Source organism: Molossus molossus, unplaced genomic scaffold (genome assembly GCF_014108415.1).
Source record: "Molossus molossus isolate mMolMol1 unplaced genomic scaffold, mMolMol1.p scaffold_m16_p_5, whole genome shotgun sequence".
Classification (NCBI taxonomy): Eukaryota; Metazoa; Chordata; class Mammalia; order Chiroptera; family Molossidae; genus Molossus; species Molossus molossus.
In genome coordinates, this window is record NW_023425388.1 from 50,718,172 (window position 1) to 50,745,986 (window position 27,815).

At 41.5% G+C, this 27,815-nt stretch overlaps 1 protein-coding gene across 7 annotated transcripts in view; it reads right to left on the reverse strand.

The window, feature by feature from the left end:
- Positions 1–17,244: 17,244 nt before the first annotated feature.
- DGKG (diacylglycerol kinase gamma) overlaps positions 17,245–27,815 on the reverse strand; it is a 196,460-nt gene continuing 185,889 nt past the window's right edge. For 4 of the 7 annotated variants that reach the window (XM_036242390.1, XM_036242387.1, XM_036242388.1 and 1 more), the window contains one exon: positions 17,246–19,863. In XM_036242390.1, the coding sequence (XP_036098283.1) occupies positions 19,765–19,863 (99 nt within the window). In that variant the 3' untranslated portion in view covers positions 17,246–19,764. Of the gene's footprint in view, positions 19,864–27,815 lie in introns of all 7 variants that reach the window. The other 3 variants (XM_036242392.1, XM_036242395.1, XM_036242391.1) reach the window with 2 other exon arrangements.

Sequence of the window (27,815 nt, forward strand, 5' to 3'; positions counted from 1 at the left end):
GTGAACTTCCATGAATGGGACATTCAAGACATCTGCCTTACCACAGAATGCTATCTCTTTGTACATTAAAAAAAAAAACACAACAACAACAAAAAAAACCAACTTCAAAAAACAAACAAACAAAAAAGAAACATTGGTGTGAGAGAGAAACATTGATCGACTGCCTCTTGCACAACCCCCATTGGGAATGAATAAAGCCTTCAACTGGGGCACGTGTCCTAAATCAGGACCTCTCAGTCCATGGGACAATGTTCCATCCATTGAGCCATACAGGCCGGGCCATTCTGTGGAGCTTTCTAAAGAACATACAAAGAGGCAGATGGTGAGAGCTGGCTCCCTTTCTCAATTTTGGTTTGCTTTTCATTACTCCAGATAGGGTCAAAGCTGTTGCCTGATTAAACCTGGGCTAGATAAGCATTGTTTTTTTTTCCATTTCATTAGACAAGGAAAGGAAACTAACATTTATAGAAAGTGTAATGTTTGCAAGACCCATGTCATCATCATAGGTAAATATTATCATCCCCATTTTGCAGAAGAGGAAATGAGGGCTAAAGGAAGTAAGGTAACTAGCACAAAACCACTCTAATAACCTCTGTAGTGAGCTCCCAGTCTCTGGTCACCTAGCTGAAATTTGAACCCAAGTCTGTTTGGCACTAAAGACCATGCTCTTTTCATAATGCTTCCTGAAGTTTAGGAGGCAGCATGATACAGTAAAATAATGATGCGTTTTATCATCAGATAGACAGGTTCAAAGCCAAGTTCTGCCCTATACTTGCTAGGTATGTGAACTTATATCTCTCCCTTCCTTGCTTCCTTGGCAGATACTCATCTGGATTTTGAAGACTTAGCATGAAAAAATGTTAAGCATCTTGGTGAGAATGCAGACTGGTGCAGCCACTATGGAAAACAATATGGTGTTACCTCAAAAAATTAAAAATTGAACTTCCATTTGACCCAGTGATCCCACTTCTAGGAATATACCCTAAGAAGCCTGAAACACCAATCAGGAAGAATATGTGTACCCCCATGTTCATAGCAGCACTATTTACAATAGTTAAGATCTGGAAACAGCCCAAGTGTCCATCAGTAGACGAATGGATCAAAAAAATGTGATACATATACACAATGGAGTACTATGCAGCTGTAAAAAAGAAAGATCTCTTATCCTTTGAGACGACATGGAGGGACCTGGAAAGTATTATCCTAAGTGAAATAAGCCAAGCAGAAAAAGACAAATACCACATGATCTCACTTATATATGGAATATAATGAACATAACAGTCTGAGGAATAGGATAGACCCAGAAACATGGAAGTAGGGCACAGACTGACAACCCTCAGAAGAGGGGGTGGTGAGGGGTGGGAAGAGATAAACCACAGAACTTATATGCATGCACGCATAACCAATGGACATGGACAACAAAGCGAGGGACGAGGTGGGGGGGGGATGGGCAGGAGGGTGCCAATGGGGTAAAAAGGAGAAACATCTGTAACAAAAATAAAATTTAAAAAGCCCCCCCCAAAAAAGCCCCCAAAATAAACAAACGTATAAGTAGCCCCAAAGAAGCAGCTAATAATATTATCTTTCAAAATGTGAGACTTAGCTTCTAAGAATTCTGTATTTTAGGGTTTCTAATTTTTGTTACTCTGCAGGGATAGTGAAATTACTGAATCTGTATCAATATACTCATTGTTAGCACAGGAATCTTTAGAAGAGAAAGTGCTTGATTAGACTTAATCAGGGAATTGAAGAGTTGTCTTTTTATTATATCTACCTATCAATTTTATAAATAATTGGCAAAAATACATTTAGATATGACTGAAAAAAATGTTAAGCATCTCATTAATAATTTTATATGGATTACATTTGAAATGACAATATTTGGGATATGTTGAGTGAAATAAAGTATTTGATTAAAGTTCATTTCTCCTGTTCTTTTTTTACACTTTTTATTTTATTTATTTTTTTGATATGTGCCCCTAGCGGGAACCAAACCCAGGCCTCTCTGGTCCGCAGGCCAGCACTCCAGCCACTGAGCCAAACCAGCCAGGGCGCTTGTTTACACTTTTTAATGTGACTACTAGAAATTTAAACTCACCGATGTGACTCACATTATATTTCTATTGAAAGCTCCACTCGAGAAGAATAAAAACATGGGATGATATTTCCTATCTTAGTGCAATGATCCAAGAATATTTATCATGTGACCTCCCCAAGAAGGCTCACAAGAGATGCTTAGCAGGTATTTTCTCTCCCTGTTTGCATTATTTAAGTGGCCACTGTAGGAAAGGGTCACTGTGGGACTCTTGGTCCTGTGATAATATGGAGAAGGTGTCAGGGGACAGCTGCAGAGCCTCTCGTTCAGCCCCTTGGGATTCCTTAGTTTTTGTATCCTATTTCTTGAGAGAGAGTTGTTGTAATCTTCTCCAACCCTCCCCACCTCAAAAACAAACCAACAAATCACCAAAAAACAACCCAGGACTGGCAATCAGATGAAATAAATGTGGTTTATTGCCATGGCCCCTTAGCCATCTTTGCTTTTCTTTCTTTTTGCAGAAAATAGTCACGTGAAATATTTTGAGTGAAGTCTGTTGTGCATTTCCTTCACTGGACTGAAAGAGAAGAGACACCAATGGATTAACGATAAGGTCTTTTCTAATTTGATTAATAAAACGGACAGGCCTTGGGAATTGACTGGTCCCACTTGAAAGCCTGTCTAGAAAGTGAGGCTCTGAGAAGCTGGGTCTTGCCTCGGGTAACAGACCAGCCACGGTGGATGAGGCCTGGAACCTGGTCTCCTGAAGCCCCTTCAACATGCACCTGTCACCTCACACTGCCCATTTTTCTCTGAGACGCCTCCTTCCCAGCTCCTCCCTCCCAAAGCACCCCCACCCCCAGTTTGGTACTTCATCCTATGCTGCTTGTCTCTCTGACTCAGTGTCTTCCTTTAATACAAGGGATGGCAGAAATGGGAGTCCAAAAGATCTGGCCAGGTTAAAAGACAGGCAGAAATTAACAAGATAAAATGGGACATAAAAAAATTTTTTTTTTGAATAGCCATTAACAAATGGATCCAGGGAGCCTTCCTTGGCCTTAACAGAGGTTCAGGTGAGAAGACAACCTGTGTGTGTTTGGAGGAACATGGGTTTGGAGTTGCAGGCTCAGGGCTTGAGGCCTGAGCATGAGGCCTTGGAAGAACCTTCGTTTCCTCATCTTTAATTAACCTCACGGGATTGTTGTGAAGAGTAAATGAGACCACATTTCTGACAGGACTTTGTGATCTGTGACGCACCACACCCATAGCAGTTACTCACATTCACTAGAGACTAGGAGATACTGGCTGTGTAAGCAGGATGAATTAGCAGGGTGACACAGTTGCCAAAGAAAGCTAATGTAGCATCCAGAGGAAGGGATGCAGCTCTGCACAGGTCCATCCATTTCTGGGCACTGTGCTGTGTTTGGTTCTGGGAATCGCGTTTAAAGAGGGACCTTAGCAAACTGTTGTTTTTCCGAAGAAACTTGCAAGAATCAGTTAGAATCCGAGAGTCACGCCTTATAAGAGATGATTTAAGATTTAGAGGATGTTTAGTCTGGAGGGGGGAAAAAAGACGTAGGATGAGGTAGCTGTTTCCAAATATCTAAAAAAAACCCCAACAAACTGTCCTGCAGAAGAGAGGTGAGGTTTTATAATGTGTTGCTCATGGCCAAGCCAGGGCTCAATAACAGGAATTAATGGCAGGCAGATTTGGGTGCTATGGGGGCCTAAGGCTCAGAGAACTGATCCCAGTCGGGCTCCTTGGGAGGGGAGTGGCCTGCCCATCAGCAGAAGTCTTCGAGCAGAGGTGACTGCGCACAGGACAGGTGCTGCACTGGGGAGTCGTGCTTTGGCTGAGAGGTCAGGCCAACTGTTCTCTGTGATCCCTCCAGCTCAGAGACCATGGCTATCGCCTTCTGATCTCTCTGATCTTTCTGATCTACTTCCCTTGCCGTTTTTGCTGCCTTTGACTTTCTGTTCCCTCTGTGAACAGCTTTAGGGTTTTAGGCTTGGAAATATTTGTGTAATGATTGATAGTCTGGTTTAACAGAAAGTAGGAGGGAAGAACATTTAAAATCAAGGGCAGTTTTGTTACGTTTAAGCTCACAGAGTAACCTGTTAAATTGGGGAAGGAGCAGGACCGTGGTCCTTGAGTTAGAAAGTCTTGTAAATACCCCAGCAAAGGGCTTATTCTTTGCTCTTGTTTAAAATGCAAACACAACTGCTAATGGCGTTTGTTCTTGAATGGACCAGAATCTTCCTTGTTTATGCATTTCTTTTGTTAGCTACAGACTTTCAAGAAAACTCTCCCTAGAAGAATTCTATGTCATAAACTACTTTCTGAATTCATAATCTAAGTGTTTTGTTGATTTGGTTATATCAAATTTGGTGTAGATTTTTTTTTTACTTCACAAAAGCCATTTTCATGGGGAAAATGTTTTTCACGCATAGTGTTGCAGCTGAGAGGGGAGAGGATAGCTGAATCTTCCCAGTGGAGTGGGGAGCTGCGAGGGGAGAGGATAGCTGAATCTTCCCAGCGGAGTGGGCAGCTGCGAGGGGAGAGGATAGCTGAATCTTCCCAGCGGAGTGGGCAGCTGAGAGGGGAGAGGATAGCTGAATCTTCCCAGCGGAGTGGGCAGCTGAGAGGGGAGAGGATAGCTGAATCTTCCCAGCGGAGTGGGCAGCTGAGAGGGGAGAGGATAGCTGAATCTTCCCAGTGGAGTGGGCAGCTAAGAGGGGAGAGGATAGCTGAATCTTCCCAGTGGAGTGGGAAGCTCTTTCTAGTATTTTGTTCTGAGCTCTTTCTAGTATTTTGTTCTGCCCCCAGTAGCAATTAACCATGTCTCACAGTGCCCCACCTCAGCATCACAACCATCATTTCAGAAACCTCCACCTAGACTGAGGCACAAAATAGAACTCAGCAGACCCAGGTGGAAGGGGGAGGGAATGGGTAGGAGTGAGGAACATTTTGGTTAGGTTCCCTGAGACCTGAGTCCTGGCCCAGTCCTGAGGGTGACAGTAGGGATGTGAAGACTGAGGGTTCAGGGCCTGAGTTCCGGGGCTTTTGGAATCTAGTGGGTCAACTGAGGGAGGAAGAACTGAAGAGACAGCAGCAATGACTCTTCAAATCCCTGGGACTGACCAGTCAGGCCAGGCTGGGCAGGAAAGGGTGGGGGGAGTAATGAAAAGGCAGCAGGAGGCTGCAAGCATCTGCAAAGTGTCCATGGCCTCATTCTCTGGGGCTGCTGCCCCACTGCAGACCCCAGTCCTTGATGCAGTGATGTTGAATCCACACCTCCTTGCCTAGACCCACCCAGGTGTGACCTTGAACTTTGACTCAGGACAGCATCAGCCTGAGGCCAGATGATGGCTTATTCCTAGGGTCTAAGTTCTAGGGAGGGGGCGGTCAACTCTGATGTGAAGTCCACGCCTCGCTTTCTATTTGCTCTTCCATTCCAGACCTGCTTCCTCTCCAGGTCTCTTCTGCCTCAGGCGCTCTTCTGCAGGCTCCAGTTTCTGAGTGGTTCTAAAGCCCCGGCTCGACTATTCTGCAGAGTTTCTGCCCTCTGGTGCAGTGTGGTGCAGTAGTTCTCAAACTTTCATGAGCACGAGGATCTATGTGCAGCCCAGATCATAAAATACCAGATGTCAGGGTCCCACCTTGGAGATTATTTTTCAGGAGTTCTGAGTAGGGCCCAGGCATCTGGACCTCAGGTGTTTCTGATGTAAGCAGTCCATGGCCACGCTTGGAAAAAACATCAGTTTAGAGGCGAGAGCATGAATGTTGGGGCATGAGAGACAGAACTAAGTTACTTATTGAGCAAGTTAATTACCATGTCTGAGCCTTTGTTTTCTCACCTATAAAATGCTAACCACCTCATAGGAGAGTTTTCAGATGTCAGTGAGAAAATATATATATATATATATATAATGTTTAGTAAGGGATTATTTAATAGGATTTTGGCTTCTCCTCCTCTTTCAACATGGGGAAAATGGCAATAGAGAATTTCAGTTCTTTCCAGTCCTGGCCTATCAGTGGAACCTCCCTGGCAGTGGGCAGCTATGGAAAGGTTAAGAATAGTCCAGAGGAGCATGCACATCTCCAGTGCTCGGTGGCTGATCAGAAATCTGGATTTCTTAAGCAATGGCATGAAACCACAAAGAAGTCAGAGGTCAGAGGTCAGCCATCTGCTGTCATTTTTATTTGCAATAAACCACAGTCAGGACATACATATACACAGTACATTACAGAACAAGTCCACAGCACTCTGTGCAGGCAGACGGGCAGGCTGGAGCAGGCAACCACCATTACAGAACAACATATGTATGGGTGGGGGAGGCAGTGGAAGTGGACAAGCAAGTAGGGAAGGATCTGGACCCTGGCACTGTGCTAATGAATTACTGTCTGAGTCTCAGCTGGTAAAGCCTACATTTATGGGCTGCAATTGAGGTGTGTTGGGACCTGTAGCTTCAACTTGTGCCCAGGGTCACCCCCAAACACTGAGGTTTAGCCAAGCTCCCTGAAAGGAAGAAGTGCTTTTTCATTAATGGGATTGAATTCTCTCCTAATACACTGGCAGTTAGAAAGGGTAAAATAGGTTTGATACACAGAAGGGAAAATGCTTACACTTCAGGGATTGAGTGTGTGTGTCTATATACTTGTGTGCATGAGTGTGTATATAGGTGGAGGGCTTATCAAAGAGTTTCCTTGTAGTTTTTTTTTTTTTTTTTTTTTAATGTTGGCCCCTTCAAATCATTTGATTTCTGAGCATGGTCAATCCTCAAGAGGGAAGGTAGATCTCGGCTGAGGGCCGGCAGTAGCCCACCTGGGTCAGCAGGGCTGGGGAAGACCCATGAGAACGAGGACCCTGCCCTCTCTCTGATAGCTGCAGCATTTACCCCAGGTGAAGGCAAGGTCATTGAAGTGGAAAGGTCTTTAAAGCCTCCTTGTTTGGTAGGTTGAGAAAGGTCCCAGAAGGCTCAAGGACATGTCCAAGGCCACATGGCTGATTGTAGCCCACTCCCTGGGCTGCTCTTGTTTCCCAGGTAGGGTTTCTTCGTCTCCCATACCACCATCATCAGCAATCTCTAGGGAACATTTGTCAGGTTTTCCCAAGATACAGGGGTCCTACTTGTTTTCTGAAGAGAGAGAAAAGCATCCATCAGAACTCCTTTAGCTGGTGGCTTCTTGGAATTATGATTACTTGTTAACAATAACAATGTCTCTGAGATAGCTACCGAGCATTGAGGATGATGGTACAGAGAGGCACAAAAGGTTCTTCCCATTCTATGAAAGAGGGCAGCTGTGCTGTAAGCTGGATCAGCAACTTGCTGTAGGATCCTCTTCTTTTCAGTTCAGTCTCCTGCCTCTTGCTATCTAGAGAAGAAAGAAATAAATAAAATGTTGCATGTTTTGAAATCACCTCCTTGCCAGATGACTTAGTCACTAGACACACTGCCTCTACAAAGACTGCAAGCTACCTTGGCAGGTTCCCACAGATCAAAAAGGGCAACATCTGGAGCATCAGGTATTGTCCAGGTAAAGACCTGGCTTGTCCCCTACCCAGGGGTCTGGGAGAATGGCTTTGGAGAGCAATTCTGTATGTGGAGACATATGAACAAATGCTGAATGACCACCATTCATTATTAAACTATGATCTTCAGAGCACAGACATTATGCTACACTGGCTATCAACTCTGTGTGCAAGGTTGGACTCAATGACATCTAAAGAAGGGCCTTTCCAACAAGAGAAGCCTATGATTCCAAAACTCCCTGCTCAATGGACTTTTCATGTTCGTTGAAATAGTCTATCAGAAATTGTGACTCCAGTTGGGTTTCTGCTTACTTGTTCTGTTTTTGTTGAGTTCACAGAAGCTGAACTCTCTTAATGTTCACAGCCTCTAGTCCCTTCTTGGTTCCTGATTCTGTTGTTACATGAAAACTAATATCCTCATGATCTGGATGTTCAACTATGTCACTTTGGGTTAAACTTCCCAACAGTTCTATACTCACAAAGGTGCTTTATACCTGAGACTCAAAAGGTGAAGGGAAAAAGAAGGGTAGTATTGAATAGAGGGGTTTGAATTAGACATTAAGGACAATTTGTTAAAGGGAGAAGTTGTGACACTTGAATACATCCTAAAATTAGGCTCTGGACAATGTCCTTTGATCTTTCTTGGGCCTTTTAAGCACAGACTTGTCTGGAGATAACAAAGTGGGCAGATGTCCACTTCAGATCCCTCTGATCCTCTGATTTTATGTATGAACACTCTAAAAATAGAATCATGGGGGGAAAAAGAAGAGAAACATCAAGAGAATAAAAGAAGAAAAAGTGGCAGAAGCAGGGGTGGGTAGAGGTTGAGAAGAGCAGAATGTGATGGGAAAAGGTGGAGAAGTAAGAGGGCTGCATTGAACCATGTTAAGTTAGGAGAAAGTGCCTAGCAAGCAGACAATGTTAAATAACAAACTATTTATTAATGAATAAATGAGTAAATGCATGAGTCCTCCTCCCCAGCCCCATTTACATGTAGGAAACTGAGCTATAATATGACTTGCCCAAGTCCCTGTTGCTAGTTGGTATGAAGGTAGGCAGTGGAGTTGGCCCTACAGGAGAAGCAGTGTGGTGCTAAGCAGAGGTTGAGGAGCACTTCCAGCCTGATGCTATGTGGGCAGGAAGTGCCCATGGGTCGTGCTCTGTGCAGCTCAGGAAGGAGACTGAAAACTGGCATGGATGGAGAACCCAATCTTCTCTGGCACTGCCGCCAGCTGCCCAGGCCTGGAGTAACTGAGGCAGTAGGGTAGAGCATCATTGCCAAGGGTCTCATGGGCCCATTTTTTTAATGGCTGGAGAAAAACCAAATCCTGACCTAAAACCTTCCCTTCTCCTCTTGGGAGTCACGTAAAACATCCACTGAGTTTAGAAGTTGGGATCACGGCCTACCCTTGTTTCCTCTGTCTCTTCACTTCTCTTTGAGTTTCCTGAGTACAGTCCCCCCAAGTTTCTTCCTGCCCTCAAGAAAATGGAGCCTGGGAAAGGACAAGATTCTTACCAAATCAGTTGGAGGCAGGATCAATTTCCTGCAGATGACCTGCCTTTGAGCACACCCAACGGATTTCTGTAAATGTCCTTTATTTTTCCTTTGTGGGAAGATGGAAATTCTCATCTATTTCATCTCTCTTTGCTCTAGACTGTTCACAAACTTCTCAGAAGGGACATTTGAGCTGGAGTCCTCTGAGACACCAAGGAAGCATCTGTCCTCAGATCCCATTTAATTCTCTCATTGCTCCTCTGCAGTGATCCAAAGAGCAGAGAGAAGGGGCAGTGCCACTGGGGGAGGGGGGGGGCAGGGGGGACGCTCAACACATGCACTTGAACTTGGCCTTTTGAATATTTACTCTTTCCATCAGGAAACTGCACCAGTTTTAATCACTGGGATATAGGCGGGAACACTGTGTGTGCTTCCTTGACTCCTCTCTTCAAACTGCTAAGGCACAGCAATACAAGTGAGCTTCTCTGTTCCGGGGAGACAGAGAAAAGAAAAGTCACATTGCCTAGACAAGGCAACACAAGTGTGCAGAGACCCGGCCGCCATCCATCTCCCGGGAAGGACTGCCAATAGATCTTACATAAGCTCCAGTGAGCTCATGTGTTTTCACGCCCATCAGCGGATCCTGGGCTTCAGGGCCAGGGGTTAGGCAGGAGGAGAGAACTCAGAAGAGATTGTGTTCTTTCAAAGAGGGGGCACTCTGGGAAGAAAACAAGTTCCTACTCTCAGGATGATGAAAACAATTTTTATTTCCATGTTAGTCAACATAGACGTTCAGTCTTCACAGCAGCAATGTCAGGAAAGGAAAAGGTGATGCTTGGTCTTGTGAATGCCATGGTGTGGGGGAAGGGAGGGTGGGGTGTTTAATAAGTCAATAGTAGGCAGCTGTGTACTGGGGGGGGCGGCGGTGGGGGGGGGGTGATTAAGAAAACTTTTTATTCTTATGTGTGGGAAGCCAGATGGGTGCTCTGTGAGGTCTGTCAGCCACAGCTGGAAATCAGGCCGAGGTTGAGTATCAGGTCTTGATTTCCACTTGTTGCCATCAGCTAGGCTGTTTTTGAATAGGAAACTCATTTCATTTATTGACTGTGACAGGCGGAATATTCTGGAACCTGCTGTCACTCATTTTACCTGCTTCCCTTTTGTTTGACAGAATCACTGAGCCAGCAGACTTTTGCAAGCAAACAAACCAACACTTTGCTCACTATCTTATCCAGAACATCTGCAGTCAGCCTGCCCTGACCCCGGCAGCTAAGCACAGAGCAAGTGTAATGATACCCGCTTCCCTTACACTTCGCCTATTGAAAATAAAATCTCACCCTGCCTAAGTGAGCCAACACTTCTCAACCAGGCTTCCCAGACGTTCCCTGGGGGGTTGACACACTTCCAATTCGGTTATGCCCCAGTGGAGGGGGAGGATCTGTCTGTACATCTCAGCAGCTTACCCCTCCTCCAGTCTAGCTTCATATCTTTCACATATGGGGGCAATAATGATAATGTTTTTTTATATGACTAAGTGAACCTGCAGATAGGATGTTTCACTGTTTGACCTGTCCAAAGTAATATAACTACTGTAACTCCTAATGCTTTAAACATTTTTTTATTTAAAAAATAAGAACACACATTGTTCAGGTAAATTTCTAACTCCTCCAAGTGCTTTACATTTTCTCTCTGGCATCATTAGTGCTTATAACACTTCCCAACTCAGTGTCTTCTGAGAATTCAGTTAATGTGCTGTTTAGCTCCCTCTTTCCAAATCAATCAGGAATATTTTGAACACAGCCAAACTCTTTCTTGGATTCCACGCCTAATTTTCTCCTATAAATGATAGAATGATATCCTGATTAACTGCTATTTGTGACAACTGGATTCAGTCAGTTGAGAAATGACTGAGCTCATATACTCAGCACCCTGAATCTTTCTCCAGCAACATGGGGGACACACACAAACTTGCACACTTAAGACAGGATCCCCCATAATGATGTATGTGTCATATTTTGATGTGAGAAGTTATGACATCTATAATTCACATTAAAATATTTTGGTGAAAGAAAAGATAAAACTAATATAGCAAAATGATAACAATTGTTGACTCAAGTGACAGGTATATGGGTTCTCATTATATTCATGGCTCTACTCTTCTGTATGTTTTAAAATTTTCATAATAAAAGGAAATTATTCCCAGATGCTCTAATTCCAGGAAGTATATTTAACTGGGGAGTGGGGGATGGGGAGCTTCAGTGATAGAGAGGGGATAGAGGTGGAAATTGCTTAATCCTCTTAGGTTTATTATTGTTACACTCAAGGCCTGGTGGTAGCCAAGTGTGATGATAGCAACCCCCAAACAACGATTCAGTGACATCCTGTTACTAACACCCTCCATGTATGTACAGTTCTAAGTTAAAAGGTCTAGTGCTCCATTATTTTACCTGAAAAATATTGGGGAGAGAGGAAATATTCACCAGGACAGTTTTTTCTATCATGCCATTTTCTGGTAACCAACAGGTAGCAGTTTTCTTAAAAATATATAATAATAATAATAATAATAATAATAATAATAAAGACAAAAAACTAAATTCATTAATTACTTAGAAAATACTGTTGTCTAGTCTCTCAACAGAAAATGCTGACTTTCTGGGATCTCCTTCTAGATTGACACTTAGACTGTGGGGTTTATAAATTCCTTTCCTTTCATACTAAGGTAAAAAGAAATTACCATTTAATTATCCCTTACCTTGTAAGTCTTAGAAAAATTTTAAAAAGGATATTTTTGGAAAGGAAAAAGTTCAAAAAAAATTTTTTGCATTATTCTAGAAGCAGTCTTTTTACCCCAAACTATGATTAATCTAATAGATTTTTTTAAAGGACATTTTGAATCTCAATTCCACCTTTAGCTATCAGTTACTAAATCAAATATTTGACTACCTGACCTAATTTCACTGCTCCTGATCTTTAATTTGTCTCTGTGTATCTTTTATTTTTTATTTTTATTTTTTATTGATTCTTAGAGAGAGAGGAAGTGAGGGAGAGAGAGATAGAAACATCGATGAGAGAGAACATCGATTGGCCATCTTCTGTATGCCCCCCATTGGGGACCAGGCCCACAACCTGGGCATTTACCCTGATCAGGAATCAAACCGGCGACCACTTGGTGTGTATAGATCGATGCTCAACCACTGAGCCACACCAACCGGGCTCTGTGTATTTTTTAATATAACCTTTCATATTATGTGAATGCTCTGATCGGGTAGAGTTCTTCATCAGGTGTTCATTGTTGGCTGTCTATCCGCTAAGTAGTGTCTTAGAATATGGCCAAGCTGGTGCCTTAGAGAGAGGACCTAAGAAAAAGGGAGGTGGGTAAGGTGTATGTGCATCTTTTGTTGCCCAGATCTGCTCCTCCTCCTCTGTGTGCCTCTGTGCCCAAACGAATGGTATTTGCCACTCTGCTCTTTGGGAGAGGGAAGAGAGATACTTGGATTTTCAGTATGAGAAGGAAGTAAGTCATGCTCAGGGGACTGGTTTTGGGGTAACAAATCCCTATCACCATGGTTGAAGCTCCGAAGAATCAGTGATGGCACTGCAGGTGTGAATATGGACTTTGAAGGCAGATCCCGACAGCTCTGAATCCTGGAGCTGCCGCCACAAGGTTTGCTCTGTTTCTCAGTTTTCTCATTTGTCAAATGGGGAACCTCATAGCACCAACTTCCTCAGGTTCTTGTGAAGTTTAAAAGTGGCCATAAAAGTAATAGGCCTTAGACTAGACAATAAATGATAGTAGCTATTTAGGAACAATTTCTTCAATGCCTGGACATTTTCATTTTACCATTAACTGAAATTTAAGCTTTAAAAAGAAAAGATTTCTCAGTTCTTTCTTCCATTTTTGGACCATCATGTTCATGCTCATCTCCCTTGCCCAAATAAATCTGCTAAAAAAAAAAAATCAGTTCTCTATCTCTTTTCATCTCATGAATCTGTATCTTATTATGTGGATCTCTTACTGAGCTGTAACTCCACTTCCGTGCTGTTTTTTATTCTTTGTCAATTCTGACCTGATCTCTAAGAAGTAGAATGCAAATATTTCTGTCTTTCTGTCCAAGTTGAATTTCATATATTCTGAGTCATGAAGCTGCCCTCCATGTGACTTAGAAAGCCCTTTGATGATCCATATTTAGCTGTATCCATCAGTCAACAGATGTCTGGGTAGTTAAAGGCCCCTATGAGCTCCCTCTACATCCTGTGGTTTCAAGTTCCTGAGTTGTTAGTTAAAAAGCTTTCATCCCTACTCCCTCACCCCCCTTCCCTTATCTATTCCAGGGTAGAAGGACAGATACTATATTCACTATAGCTATTAATTCATTTAACAAATATTTACTCATTACCTACAACACGTTGGATGCTGGGTAAGATGTTATCCTCTTTGCTTCTAAATTGCATTTTCCCGATTGGAGCCATTTAGAGTAGTCCTCCATGTCTTATTACTTCTCTAGAATTTGCACTGAGCATTCAAGTAAATGGGCTCTTCTATTTGCAGTGTTTCCTGACCCCTGGGAGACTTGGAGGCTTAATTGCAAGCTCTGATGCCATGCTGTAATGTACTTGCCATTGCATCCACACATTTCAGGATGACATAGGTATATTGTGGGCTCTATCTTAGTTAGCAGGTGAGGCTGCAGGGCTCTGCTTGCCATCCTGAACCATGGACATGAAGAGTGAAGTGGTAGCAAGGATGGCCTGCCCAGCAAGTTAAGCAGCTAATTTCTAATAACCTTTGGTTTTCTATGTCCCTGGTTTCCCACAGAGATGCCCATGAGAAAAAATTCCTCTCTGTTTTTGAGCTTTCTGGATCTTCCCATTAGATTGCATCTCTTGGCATCTGAAAGGCAGCCTGCCATTCTGTTCTCCTGTGGAACACAGATGGCCCAGCCCACGCCTATCACTAATGAGTATCACATGCAAAGCCTTCTTGCTGGAGACTCCCTTCTACAACCCTAGCCCTCCTTCCCCAAGCAGGCCAGTCACTGCTGACCATGGCATTTTAGTCTGAGAAGGGTGCTTGGGGCTCTCTCAATCACAGAGTTAAATAGAAAATTTATTATGTAGGCCTTGGGAAATGAGTCCCATTCAGCTAGCATTTGAAACATTGATGATTAAAGGATGACTGCCAATTTGATTGCAAGGGTGAGGTATTGGATTCCAGCTGTCCATGGAGGTTGTTGAGTTTAAATGTGGGCAAGCACTGGAAGTTCTTAAATAGGAACATGATTAGATGGATATACAGAGATTGACCAGATAGGAGATCAATTTGTCAATGCCATGTAATCTTACCCAGGATTATAGTAGGGTGGGAAATAGTTATATAAGAATGTTAAAGGCAACCAGTGGACATGGACAATAAAGCCGGGGTCGGGGTGGGAAGGATGGGGAGGGGGTGCCAATGGGGTAAAAAAGAAGAAACATATGTAACAACAACAACAAAAAAATTAAAAAAAAAAAAGAATGTTAAAGGCACTAAAATATAGTAGAAAAAAATACATTTTGATGTGAGATAGATCCATGTCAAGTCTCAGCTCTATCACTTGCTATCTGTCTGACCTTGGATAAAGTACTTTACCTTTCTATTTACTAATTTTTTGTCTGTGAAATAAGTACAATGCCAATATCATAGGCTACTCTAAGGATTAAGTGAGACATTACACAAAAAGACCTTGACACACTGCCTTGCACCCAGTAAGCACTAAACAGGAATTCCCTTTGCTGTCTCTCTTTCCTGTGTTTTCTCTGTAGTTGAAAGTTAAACGATGCACTCCAATATGGTGGACTTGCAGGTAAGCTAAAAATAATGGCTCCATGTGAAAATCTGATCTTTTTTTTCCTCTAAAATTTGATTGATATTTGAGATGTAGGATTGTTTCTTTTTCATTGTTATTGCTAGTCAGATGCAGGTCTGGTATTTGTGACTAGGAGAAGAATTCCAAACTGCTAAAATGGACCCCAGTAGAAATGCAAAATTTCTTTTGGTCTTAATACTTTATCTCATTCCTTAAATTCTCACAGCTACCAAAGAGAGATCACTACCACTGGCTGCTCTTGAGTACCAATGTGTCCGATTAGTCCTCCCATATATCAGTACCCACTGATCCAGAAATCTCTTTGGGAGTCATTTTTTATTCTTTCAGAAAACAACAGACATGGAGGTATGCTGTTCAAAAGGAAGTAACAGACCTATTGATTTAACATTAATGCCTACAAAAACACTTCAACAGCTTTTTGAACAAGGTAGAACAATCACTGCTTGTTTCCCACCCAACTGGGTCAAAGCTTTCCCTATTAGAGCTGGTAGCTGTTCATTCCCCCACAAGGTAGCACTTTCCTTATGAGGTCAGCTCTAAGAGCAGTCATTAATTGAATAAAAATAGACCTCTTTACAACTGTGCTCCTTAAGCCTAGTTCTGTTCTCTGGAGCTACACAGATGATGTCTGACCCCTGGCAGCTACCATGTTTTCTCTCTAATTTCCCCCTCTTCCCTTCCCCACTCAGAGGACAGAGTCCAGGTCCTTGGTTCTTGCTTGAAGACATGAAGAACAATGGGTACAATAAAAGTAGTTAAACAGTCACATAGAAAAAACAAGAAAGAGTGTCTTAAAGAATGGAGACTTTTCATCCTAGAAAAGTACTTTTTGGAATATTATTGCAGAGGATGGTTACTTGCATGTTCCCATCTTCCCCGAAAAGAGAAAGAAAAAAATAGTAGGCTCAAGGCGGTGTTTCTAATCTATAGATGTTGGCAGATAAATAAAGGTTTCTATGATTCTTTAGTGTGAGTTCTTAGAGTTAAGCCCCTCTATGCATCTCCTAGAAGGGGATCTAGTACTTGCCCATGGAACTCACTTTTCATGGAGCATTTTATGGATACTACTATGTTGTGAAATACAGTTTAGGTAATTATGGTTTCAGATATGCTGTTTGAAATAACTTCCTGATTGATTATTGCTGGATCCTGGAACTGGTGACCAAGAAACACTATGACGTTTCCTTGCTTGGAGGGTTGGTAGACTTCCTCCCTCCCTCCCCTCCTCTCCTCCTCTCTTCCTTTCACACTAGCATTAGGCACCCACCTGCCTGGGAGTGTAGAGGGAGGGGTAGGCCTGTGACATAGGGAATCTGGGAGTCTAGATCCTTCTTATCCCCATGATTCTATTTTTATGGATCCCAATTGTGGTAGTGTTCCATAGAAGGTACTAGCTGGGACAGGAGGTAACTAAGAGTTTTGGCCAGCAGGAAAGGGGGATGGAGATGGGAAAAGTTGATGCAATTATTTTTGGCAGGAGTTGGAACCAAAGCAGCAGGAGAGAGTAAGTTTTAAGACTCTCTGGCAAAGAAACTTCCTAATCTGTCACTGAGTATGTGTAAAAAAGTGATTAGTGAGTCTCTATATTTATCATGATTACTCACAAATATGTAATTTACATAATATATACAGCACATTAAGTACTATGTTACCTTATATAATGTGCATATGTATAATGTATATGCATATTATGTAACGCCAGTCTGGAGGCTCTTCCAGGTTCTGCCAAGTATTTCCTAATTTATTTGGCAATTTTAACATATCTTTTCCGTCTGTGGAAAGAACTCTCTTGAGAGGAGCTGGTCTCTGACCTGAAATATAATCATCCTACTAAGTCTATCTCAATTCTCAACTCACTGGAGGAAACCCACAAAGACCAAGCCATAATGAGGGACAACTCCTAGCCCATTAGTCCAGGATAACACAATGTGTCAAAGATTTCCTGTTTTATTATTTTTATTGCTAGTGGAGTAGCAGTGTGGGGGCAGGTGAGAACATGTCTGTGGCATGGCCAGAATCAGAATAAAATGAGGAATAAGGACTGAATTATCCCCTGACTGCCTATGTGATTTTGAGACGTTACTAAACCTCCGTAAACCTTGTTGTTGTTTTCATTATTAAGACTGGGGTGATCATAATACCTTCTCTGCCAGCCTCAGGTTGCTGTGAGGTCTACCCTGAAGAGGTGCTCTATAGTAAGAAACCACAGTCACAGTAGTTAAGGGATGAGTGGCAAGGTCAGAATAAACAACAACACTAGGCTTACTGAGGTTACCAAATTGGAAGTGCAATTCCACCCAAGTTTGTTATACTCTAAGGAAGACTTAGGACATGTCTCTCAAGCAACACTGTAAGTCCTATGCACTAGAATAGAGTGGGCAAAGGGCCAGTCTCTGACTTGTGAATCTGAGAATCAGTTTCATCTGTTCATAGTGCTATATCTCAACAGTCTCAATGTTGGGGGAGTCAGGGATGAGATACATGCAAAAACTTCTGTAAATGCCTTAGAACAAGTGACCCCAAATCTGAACCTGTTTGTGTTTCAGAATCAAGTGGCTTCCAAGGTAGTACCTGCTGTCATTCTTGTTGGTCCCATCACCATGGATCCCATCACTCAGGAGATTCTTCGGGTGGCCTGGTTTTCCCCTTGCCCAGTGCTCTGCACTGTTAGGTTGAACAGGATGGTCCTGGATGTCCCTCCTACATGGTCCTAGATGATTGCTTCCTTCAGAGTTAGAATCAATTTGTACACACAATTTTTAATTTTCCCTTCCTTGTGCAAAGCTCCTGATTCAGTGCCAGGAGATTAGAGGAAACTCAGTGGAGCAATGTCCAGTGGGCCCAGGTTTCCTCTTGAGAGATCTCAGAGAGGATGGAGGCTTAAGGGAACAAAAGTGCCGAGGCAAATGTTTCTTCTATTGAAAAAGCTCCATAGACACTTGCCATCAGAAAAGGAGGGTAATAACAGCACCAGCAGAATGAAACCCACTGAGTTCTGCCAAGATCCCTCTGGGTACCGGCTGGTAGTACCTTGCAGAAGGTACCTCAGTCCTCCTCTGACTCTCCACTGAGGTTATCCCTGCAGCCAGGGTTGTTTCCATACTGAAAGACCGTGATGACCATGAGGGGGAGATATGTGGAGAGTTCCATGATCTCTTCAGTGCCTTCGACCCCAGACCAACTTCTCACCAGTTCAGGCCAGAGAGAATATCTGGGAAGCAACATGAGGCTTCATTCTCTCATGTGGGCTTGTCCCATCCATGCATGTGCTGCACATTCATTCTTCCCTGGAAACCTGGATCCAAATGGAATCATTTCTCAGAGACCAGGAATGACCCTATTCCAAGATGTGTAGGTTATTTTCTCTACTGAGTATCTTCTTAAGTGGCACCTGTTCCCAAACCACATTAGCCACAATACCCTGGACAAGTCTCTTAACTTTTCTGACACTCAGTTTCCTTATCTGACAAATGGAAGAATAAGTTCTGCCCAGCCTGTATTTCATGGCTGTTTTGATGATCCAGGATAAGAATTCTCAGTCTCTCTATGATGAGAAGCTACTTTCATTTCCCTTAAATCTCACAGTCACCCCGGGGCATGTGTCTTAACAAGGAAATGGTAGAATGGGGGAGTAAAAACCTTCATCTTTCCCATTTTCTGTTTCTATACTACATATTTTTTTTTCAACCAGGAAAAGTCCATCAGTAAATAAATATAAATATTTATAAATATATATGCTACATATATGTACACACACAAGACCATCAGAAGGGCCTTGGTCATACTCTGGGAGTGCTAGGTGCAAAGAGGTCGGAGGGAACCGCCTGACAGTTTGTCTCCCGGTCTCCTTAGCAAACAGCCCTTCCCGCCCGACTTCTCTGCCTTCAGGAATAGACTGCCACCAGGGCTTGGAACTCAAACAGGAAACACACTTTGGCTTGAAAAAGAAAGAAGCTGGGGGTGTTTTTTTTTCTTCCCTTTTTACACAATATTATGACACCAATTTGAAAAATAAATCCCAGTTTCTCTGCTTTCCCTTCCCAGGTGTTCACAGAACTAAGAAAATAAATACCACATCTAAGGTGTGCTGCGCCGGCAGCTCTGGGGGCTCCTGGAGCCCTTTCTAAACAAACACAGCCGCCAGGAGAAGGCTTCGGGAAATGACAAGAGCCCACTGACAGTGCAGAGAACCACGAATGGAAACACAGCTTTCCACAGTCTTTCTGCCTCCTCAGCAGGTTCAGGGAGAAGCTGTCGCTCGAAGGATGACCAAGAAGCCAGCGTGCACTTGCTGAGCCCTGCCAAGGGCTATGCTCTGAACGTCGGATGCCGTTTTTCTCTTCACAGAGGGACCTTTGTGCGAGCTTTCTGGAATGGGAGCTCTTTCCCTTGGCCACATCCGATCTGACCATAGGCAGGAAACCTGCAGCCTGCTCCTTGGGAGTGTCCATGAGGAAACTTGCAGGGCTGGCGGGAAGAAAGGGGGAGTTCTCCTTCAAACTCAGAAAGTCTCACTCAAGGCCTTCTGGGAATGTGGAGGTTGCTGCCTGAGCCAGGTGGGCCCTAAGTCCATTCAAAATGTTCTGTTGTCATTGGCTCTGTTGGGGTGTGTCCATTGTTAAAATAAAGACTGTATGGCAGGGTGAGGGTATCCTCCTGAAGGGTGGCTTTGCTTCCACTGGTTAGAGAGGAGAGTGTGTGTGTATTAGTGTGTGTGTGTGTGCGCACGCGCGTGCGCTTGTGTGTGTGCGTGCGTGTGCGTGTGCGTGTGCGTGTGTGTGGGGTACAGTTTCTTGTTTTCTCTCTTGGTTTAACTGGCAACTGGCACATTGTTTAGTCTTTTGAACGGCTCTTCCTCCTCAGTGAAAAGAAGCTGCTCTTCTGGGGAGGTCCCATCATCATGGGTGCTTGGTTCTTGTGAATAATTTTAATCTAAAAGCAAAGAGGCAGAAATGAATTAGTGGCATGCAAATCCCAGTAGCCTATGGGAGAGTGAGTCTCAGAGAAAGGAAGGAAGGCCAGCTTCAGGTTGGAAGGAGCCCCATGCAGAAGGACGATTGTCCTTGAACAACTTCAGAACTGGCAACTGGACCCTGACTAGGCCTGGAGTTTGGCACTGATGGGAGTGCGGGGCGGAACAAACAGGTGTGAGCTTCCCACATGGTAATCAGCTCGCACCTGTCTTGTTCATAGACTTTCAGAATGTCATAGCCAGAGAAGACCTCAGGGACCCTCTCATTCAACCCCTCTGCTGGATAAAGGCCTAAGGCCACACAGAGTGGGACAGAACAGCCAGAGCCCACTTTTTCAGATTCCCGGCTTCCATTGCTCCTAGCTATTCCTGTGTAGGCAGTGCTGAGATGTCAACCAGCAACTCAAAGTTGACCTTCTGTCTAAACTCTGACTCAGGCAACATGATCTGGAGAGTTTCCAAGTGTGTCTCTTAGGTCTTTCCTCTTGTCTTCACCTGGAAGGTATTTTATTTTGTTTGGAACGTCAGGTTTTATGAGTATTTTCTCCTGTAAACTTTAAGTCAATTTGAAGTGAAAGACATTGGCGAAGTCTCCTTTTTGCCTTTCATCCCAACTTTATCCTCAGGGATGGCTTCAAAATGCTTAATCCCTATTTGCATGTGGCCTGGTGATACTAACATGTCAATAATCTGCATTATCAGCAGTCTATCAACAATGTTTATTAAATATGACACATTTAGAGTAGGAAGATGATGTGGGAACAAGAGGTACTTAGGACTCAAAGACCCAGGTTTGGGTCCCAGAATTCCCACCTCTTTGCTGTGGGCCTTTGGAAAAATCTTAGTCTTCAAAACCAGGTCTGGTCACCTACAGGTGGATATTTGAGGATATTTGTCCTGTTTTTCTCACAAAGTTGTTGCAAAGAACAAATGGTAGATTGTCAATGAATGCCCATTGTAAAGTATAAAATGAAAAGTAGTAGTTAAATAGTTGTCATCTTACTTTGGAGGAGAAGGAGAAAGATTATGTGAAAAACAACAGAATCCATGAGCCCATTCTCATGGTTTTTATCACATTATTGGAAATGACAGTGTGACCACAGAAAGCAATAGAAAAAGAATTGAAGATACCTATCAACATGTTTAAATGAATGTAGCATAAACCAAATGGTGTCAAAAAGAAGTTAGATAAGGAATGAGAAGAGTCTGAATGTAGTATTTGAGGAAGAATCTTAAGCTCTGAAGAGATGGGAAGGAAATATGTTGCTAAAAAGAGAAAGGGAAGGCAGTAAGTAGAGGGGCCACGTATGAACAGGTTAGTGGGGTGGGGCAAAGGATGAGAAATGAGGTCAGGGGATACAGATGGGGAAGTTGATGTAGGGCTTTAGGGGGTTTAATGTGAGGTAATGGAGAACCATGATAACTTTTTAAGCTGGAGAATAACATGATTTAAAAAAAAAAGAGTTTGAGGGGAAATTATTCAATTTGTTGTCAGGTTGAGCCGGAATGGGGGAGACTCTGGCCAAGCCAGGTTTAAATTTATAAGGACCCAGGATATGAAAAGGAAAGGGTCAGACCAAAAGATATTGTGGAGAATTCCTGAGTGATGAAAGCTGAAAACAATTCTTTTTTTTTAAAATACATTTAAAATTTTTTTCTTTATTTATTTTTAGAGAGAGAGGAAGGGGGAGAGAGAGATGAAAACATCAATGAAAGAGAACATCAATTGGCTGCCTCCTGCATGCCCCCCACTGGGGGTTTGGCCTACAACCTGGGCATGTGCCTTGACCAGGAATCAAACTGGTGACCTCTTGGTACGTGGGTCGATGCTCAAGCACTGAGCCACACTGTCGGGCTGTAAACAAGTCTTATGTTGGTTCCCACCAGCCTGCAGATCTAGAAGGAAAGTCTATTTTTCCGTTTTGTGGTAGTCACCAGAGGAGCAAACCAAGAACATATCAAGCACCATTTTGTGTTATGTGCCTTATTATGGGCATTATAGTTATCCCAGAATTTATGCAAGTGAGGCATAGACTGGGGATTTCTCTGTGGCATGTAATTTAGCACTCTCTGATGACAGCAATTTCTGTATGCTTCTCTTACTCCCTAAGCATACGAGTCCCCTGAGGGGAAGAACTTCATCTTATTCACCTTGATGTTCCATGAGCCAGTGCAGTACCTATTCAGAGGACATGCTGTGGAAGCACACCAAGAAGAGAGAACATCCTAGCAGTGGGATGGCTGTGTTTGGGGCAGAATGGCAGCTGGTCCACTGCCTACATTTCCCACTGATAGAGCCCCCCCCCTTTTATCCTCACCCGAGTATATATATATATATATATACGTGTGTGTGTGTGTGTGTGTATATTTTTTTTTTGCATTTATCTTCAGATAGAGCGGGAGGGAGAGAAGGAGGAAGAGAGAGAGAGAAACATCAATGTGAGAGAGACACAATGAGTGGTTGCCACCCGCATGACCCAACCAGGGCCGGGGACAAACTGCAACCGAGGTACGTGCCCTTAGCAGGAACCAAACCTGGGACTCTCTGGTCCCTAGGCCGATGCTCTAAGTGCTGAGCCAAACTGGCCAGGGCAGAGCCCATTTTTTCTAGATGGTAGAAGACCCTGGCTTCTCCTTTTCCCCCATCTCTAGCTGAGCTATTTATTTGCTTGTTAGCACCTGCAGGGCAAAGAAGAGGAAGTGAAACTCAAATCCCTCTCATTTGGGTTTTCAGCAGTTTTGAAGAAGGTCTTGATTGGGTAGAAGTTTGGAGATCCTGGGTAACATGAGAGATTTTGATGTAGTTTGTGGATTCTAATACTACAGATAACTGAGAGTTGACTGTATGCATACACACTAAAGGAAAGAAATATGAGATAATATCCTCTTTTGAAGTCAAAGAGATGTCAGTCTCTTATCCCCCTTATCCCCCAATAAGGAGGGTCCAGTAGAGTTAAATAAAGATTTCATTTTAGAAGATAGTTGGACATGGCTAAACCTGACTTTTTAACCCCCATCATGGAAAGAGAGTCTTCATATTTTTGTAGTTAGAACTCAAATTTTTGTGGTAATTGGGCACGTCAGGCAATTAACTAAAGTCTCTATGATTTGCTTAAACATCTTTCATAATATTTACAACATCTGACAAGCACAAGGGACAGCAGCCCCATGTTCCTAGTTAATTCTCTCCTCTGTTATAAAGAGAAATGATACAATACACTCTTGTGATAGCTAGGAATTCACAAAGCTACTGCAGCATATAATTCCCCCTTAAAAAAGTGAGTAAATTTTAAAATTTCACTAGTGCTGGGAGTTGACTTTGTTTGGGGGGCCATCTTCTGGAAATCAACACATTTTTATTACTTTAAGAGAAGCAATAAACTGAGGAACTTAGTCCTGAACGTTGCCCTCTCAGGACAAATAATTCGAATCATGCCCAGCAAAATGGCCAATAACCATGAGTGTGGACCCTTCCCCAATCATTTGGGAAGTATTCAAGTCTGCCCTAATTTCAGCTGGAGATAAATAGAAAGGCACAAACCTGAAAGGTCTCAACTGGTCTTTGTGATTTTTTAAAAAGTCAAGAAAATATTTCTGCTTAATGTGAGCCTTAAAGAGGAGAGAAGAGGTTTGCACACTGTTTCAGGTCTTAGCTATTTCTGGGTTCTGCAAGATCATAAGAATGTTTCCTACCATCAGAGGTTTTCTTTCTTTCTTTTTTTTATCCTCACCTGAAGACATTTTTTTGCATTTATCTTCAGGTAGAGCGGGAGAGAGAGGAGGAGAAAGACAGAGAGAGAGAGAGAGAGAGAGAAACATTGACGTGAGAGAGACACATCAATTGGCCACCACTCACATGACCCCAACCGGGGCCAGGGACAAACTGCAACCGAGGCACGTGCCCTTAGCGGGAACTGAACCTGGGATTCTCCGGTCTGCGGGCCGACGCTCCAACCGCTGAGCCAAACCGGCCAGGGCCCATCAGAAGGTTTCAAAGGTAGCTGGACAATCGTGTTTTGCTAGGGGTGGAGAAGTCTGGGGTCTATTGTTAAGTTGGGAAGTTCAACTAGATTATTGGTTCTTAAAGTGTGGTCCCTAGACAAGCGGCATCAGCATTTTCTGAGAACTTGTCAGAATTGCAAATTGTCAGGCATCCTGACCTACTAAATAAGAAAACCAGCAATCATACTCAAATTTGGGAATCACTGGACTAGATAAGTAGAATCTCTTTTAGTTAGATCCTACTATTATCTAACTCTGGGAGAAAATTCTTAGGTAATTTTAGGGTTTAAATGCTCTTAACTGTGATGGTAAAACATGAGAAATCATCTTACAGTGCTGCAAGCACAAGGCAAGTTTTTAAATTCTGTATGTTTTATATACATACATCTTTATGTGTAAATACATACATACTCATTTTTGAGAATTTAGAAATTATGGGAAAAATTTAAAAATCATCTAGAGATAATTGCTGTTAACTTTTTGCTATGTTCTTTTCCCCCGTTTGTTTCTGTTCTTATATGTTTTTAATAAAATTAAAATCAGCCGTTTTCATTTAACATTATTTTGCAAGCATTTCTGATGTCACTAAAAGTTAATTAAATATAATTTGGAAATTATTACATTTGATGAATCTCACATAGCTTATCTAAGCCTTTTCCTAAATGTTGAGCTTTTAGATAATTTCCTTTTTTTTTTTTTGCTATTATGAGTAATATAGACATTTTAATATACTGGCTCCTGTATTTTACCTAGATTAAATACCTAGAAGTATATGAACAATTTTAAGGGTCAAAGTAAATGAACTGTATCAATGAATATTAATATTTGCAAGGATCTTCTTGATACATGGCTCCAAATGCTTCGCAGAACAGCTGTACCAGTTTATACTCTGGCCTCGCTGGTTGAGTGTGCCTGTCTTGCCACACCCTTGACAATGACTATTATCTTTAAAAGAAAAACAAATTGTGCTAATTTGTTAGGTGAAACATGACAAGGCTTTCTCACTATTTAAATTTGAAATTCTCTCCCCCTTTTTAATTTGTTATATTAAATATTATTTCATAGGTTTATTAGCCCATGGCATTTGTTCTGTGAATTATCTGTTCACAACTGCATTCCTAGTATTTTCTCCTGCTGGTTTCTAAGAGCTCATAAAACATTATGGGAATTAACCTGCTCGGAGAAATAGCTATTGCAAACATTTTGTCCTTAGCCTTTTAAAGGTCTATATTGATTCTTGACTTGTAGAGTCTTAAATTTGTTAATAGTCAAATTTGTCACATTTTCCTCTTTAAAAGTCCTTGCTCACAGTGTGATTATAGTCACCTATATTCCCCTCCTGGCTAATAACATCTAATTCTTTAATAGTATTTGAGTTTTTCTAATTTGTTTCTGGAGTATATTTGAGGTGAGAAGTTGGTATATAATGACACTTCGCCAAACAGGCAATTTCTTGGATAGCGTATGTTAAACAGTCCATTCCTTTCAAATTAGTTTATGATCTTCCTTTTTTTTCCCATTAGTTTTTATGTAGTACTAAGGTTTCTTAGGGCCCTCTTCCATTGTTGATTTATCTATACAATATTGTGCCAACTATTGTGGCTTTATGGCTGTTTTAATATCTTGTGGGAAGCCCTTCCTCATAGTTCTTTCATTAAATGCCTTAGCTATTGCATTGTTTTTTTAAGTTAAAAAACAACTGCAATAGGATTTTGTTTGGGATCCCTATTTAGAAACATGTTGCTATATTTAAAAAAATTATTTGTTAAGTCTTTAAGTCTTCTTCATTTATTTTTATATCTTTCATATTATGTACTGTGTTGTAATTAAGTAAAACCATTATGTTTATGTTTATATTTTTATTACATTTATTATATATGTTTTATATTTTAATATATATGATCATTGGTATTTTCTTTTTGAAATTAGGTTTTCAAACACTTGACATGTTTAAAGAACTAGCTCTAGATTTTCCTGTTTTTTAATTATTTAATTTCTACTTTTATCTTTATTATTTTCCTCCTTCTGCTTCTCCTAAATTTGTTTTATTCTTGTTTCTTCTAATTTTGGAATTATTCGTTACTTTTTTTTTCCTTTTTAAATGATAGATGTATATGAAACTCTGAATACACCTCCAAATGTGGTTCAAGCTATATTCTATAAGTTTTAAATGAGAGCCTTTTAATTCTTATTATTTTTAGTCAAGAACAGTGGTTTTGATCTCTTGAATTGACTATTCTTTAGAAAAATTTTAAATCTGAGTAATTAAATTTTGTTTGTTTATTCACTTAATCTTCTATTAATTTCTAGTTTTATTGCTTTGTGGTCAAATAAAATAACCTTTATACTTTCTGCTTCTGGATCTTATAGAGATATTTTTGTAAAGTAGTTTATAATCTATTTTAGTACATATTCTGTGGATCCTTGAAAGTATGAGATATTTAATTTGTTTATAGGTTATCGAGTTATTTCATTCAAGTTTTATGTCTTTTTTTTGCTACTTGATCTCATAGGCAAACACAAATATTTTAAAGCCTCTCAATACCTGTTTTTCTGTTAACTTTTTCTTACATATCAATTTTTTTCTTCAGAATATATATTGATATTGTTTTTCACATTATGTATTTTGATTCTGTTAATAGATACCTAAAATTTTATGACCATAACACCTCATAATTGAGCATAATTTTTATCAAATAAAAGTGACCTTCTTTATTCCACTTTATATTTTTGGCTTGTTTGTCTAAAATTAATATAATTAACAATATCAATTATTACTGTTAATTTCTCTATGCTTAATACAGGATATGGCAAAAAAAAGATAGATATGTCTTTTTGTTTTAGGTATATCTCGTATAAGAAGTATATCATTAGATTTTAATTTTTAATCCAATATGAGAGTATTGTTCTTTTTTTGTTGTTTGTTCAGGTAGAGTGGGAGGGAGGGAGAGGAAGAGAGAGAGAGAGAAACATCGATGTGAAAGGAACACATCGAGTGGCTGCCACCCGCACGACCGACCAGGGCCGGGGACAAACTGCAATCGAGGTACGCGCCCTTAGCGGGAACCGAACCCGGGTCTCTCAGGACCGCAGGCTGACGCTCTAACCGCTGAGCCAAACCGGCCAGGGCAAGAGTATTGTTCTTTATTTGGGGACTTGAATATATATATGTGTTGGTTTTTGTTTTATCATTATTGATGTGTTTAATCTTAACATTTTTCATTGTACTTCCATTTTTAATGTTTGCCTTCTGTGTTTGCTACATTGATAAGGTTTATAGATTTTGAATTCTCACAGTTTTGAAAGGCATGTGCCCTGTTTTTAATTTCACTAAGTGATTATTTAGTTATTAAACTTTTCTTCTGAGTAATACTTTTAAATTATCAAAATGAAAAGACACAATGAAAAATTTAGCATATTTTTACTATTCCTTCAACAATGTCTCCTAAATGCTTACAGCCTTGGTTAATAGAACCTTAGGTTTGGGATCCAGGTTATTGATGTTTACATTGTACATCTTCTCTTATAAAGGATGATTTTCTCCATTTGCATTTATTTGTATAACTGTATTTAACAGATTTTTAAAAACTTCATTTTAATTTAACTGGTTTCAATTTTTACCAAAAGTTCTTTTGTGCTATAATGTCCCACCATTAATCTTTGAATTCTAAACACTTCTTAGTTGAGATGTACCTTCAGGAAAATGTTGCAATAAGTGTATTATTTTATTTTTTTTAATCCTCACCTGAGTACATTTTTCGATATTTTGTTAAGATAGAGTGGGAGGGAGAGAGAGAGAGAGAAACATCGATGTGAAAGGGACGCAACGAGTGGCTGCCACCCACACGACCCAACCAGGGTCGGGGACAAACTGCAACTGATGTATGTGCCCTTGACGGGAACCGAACCA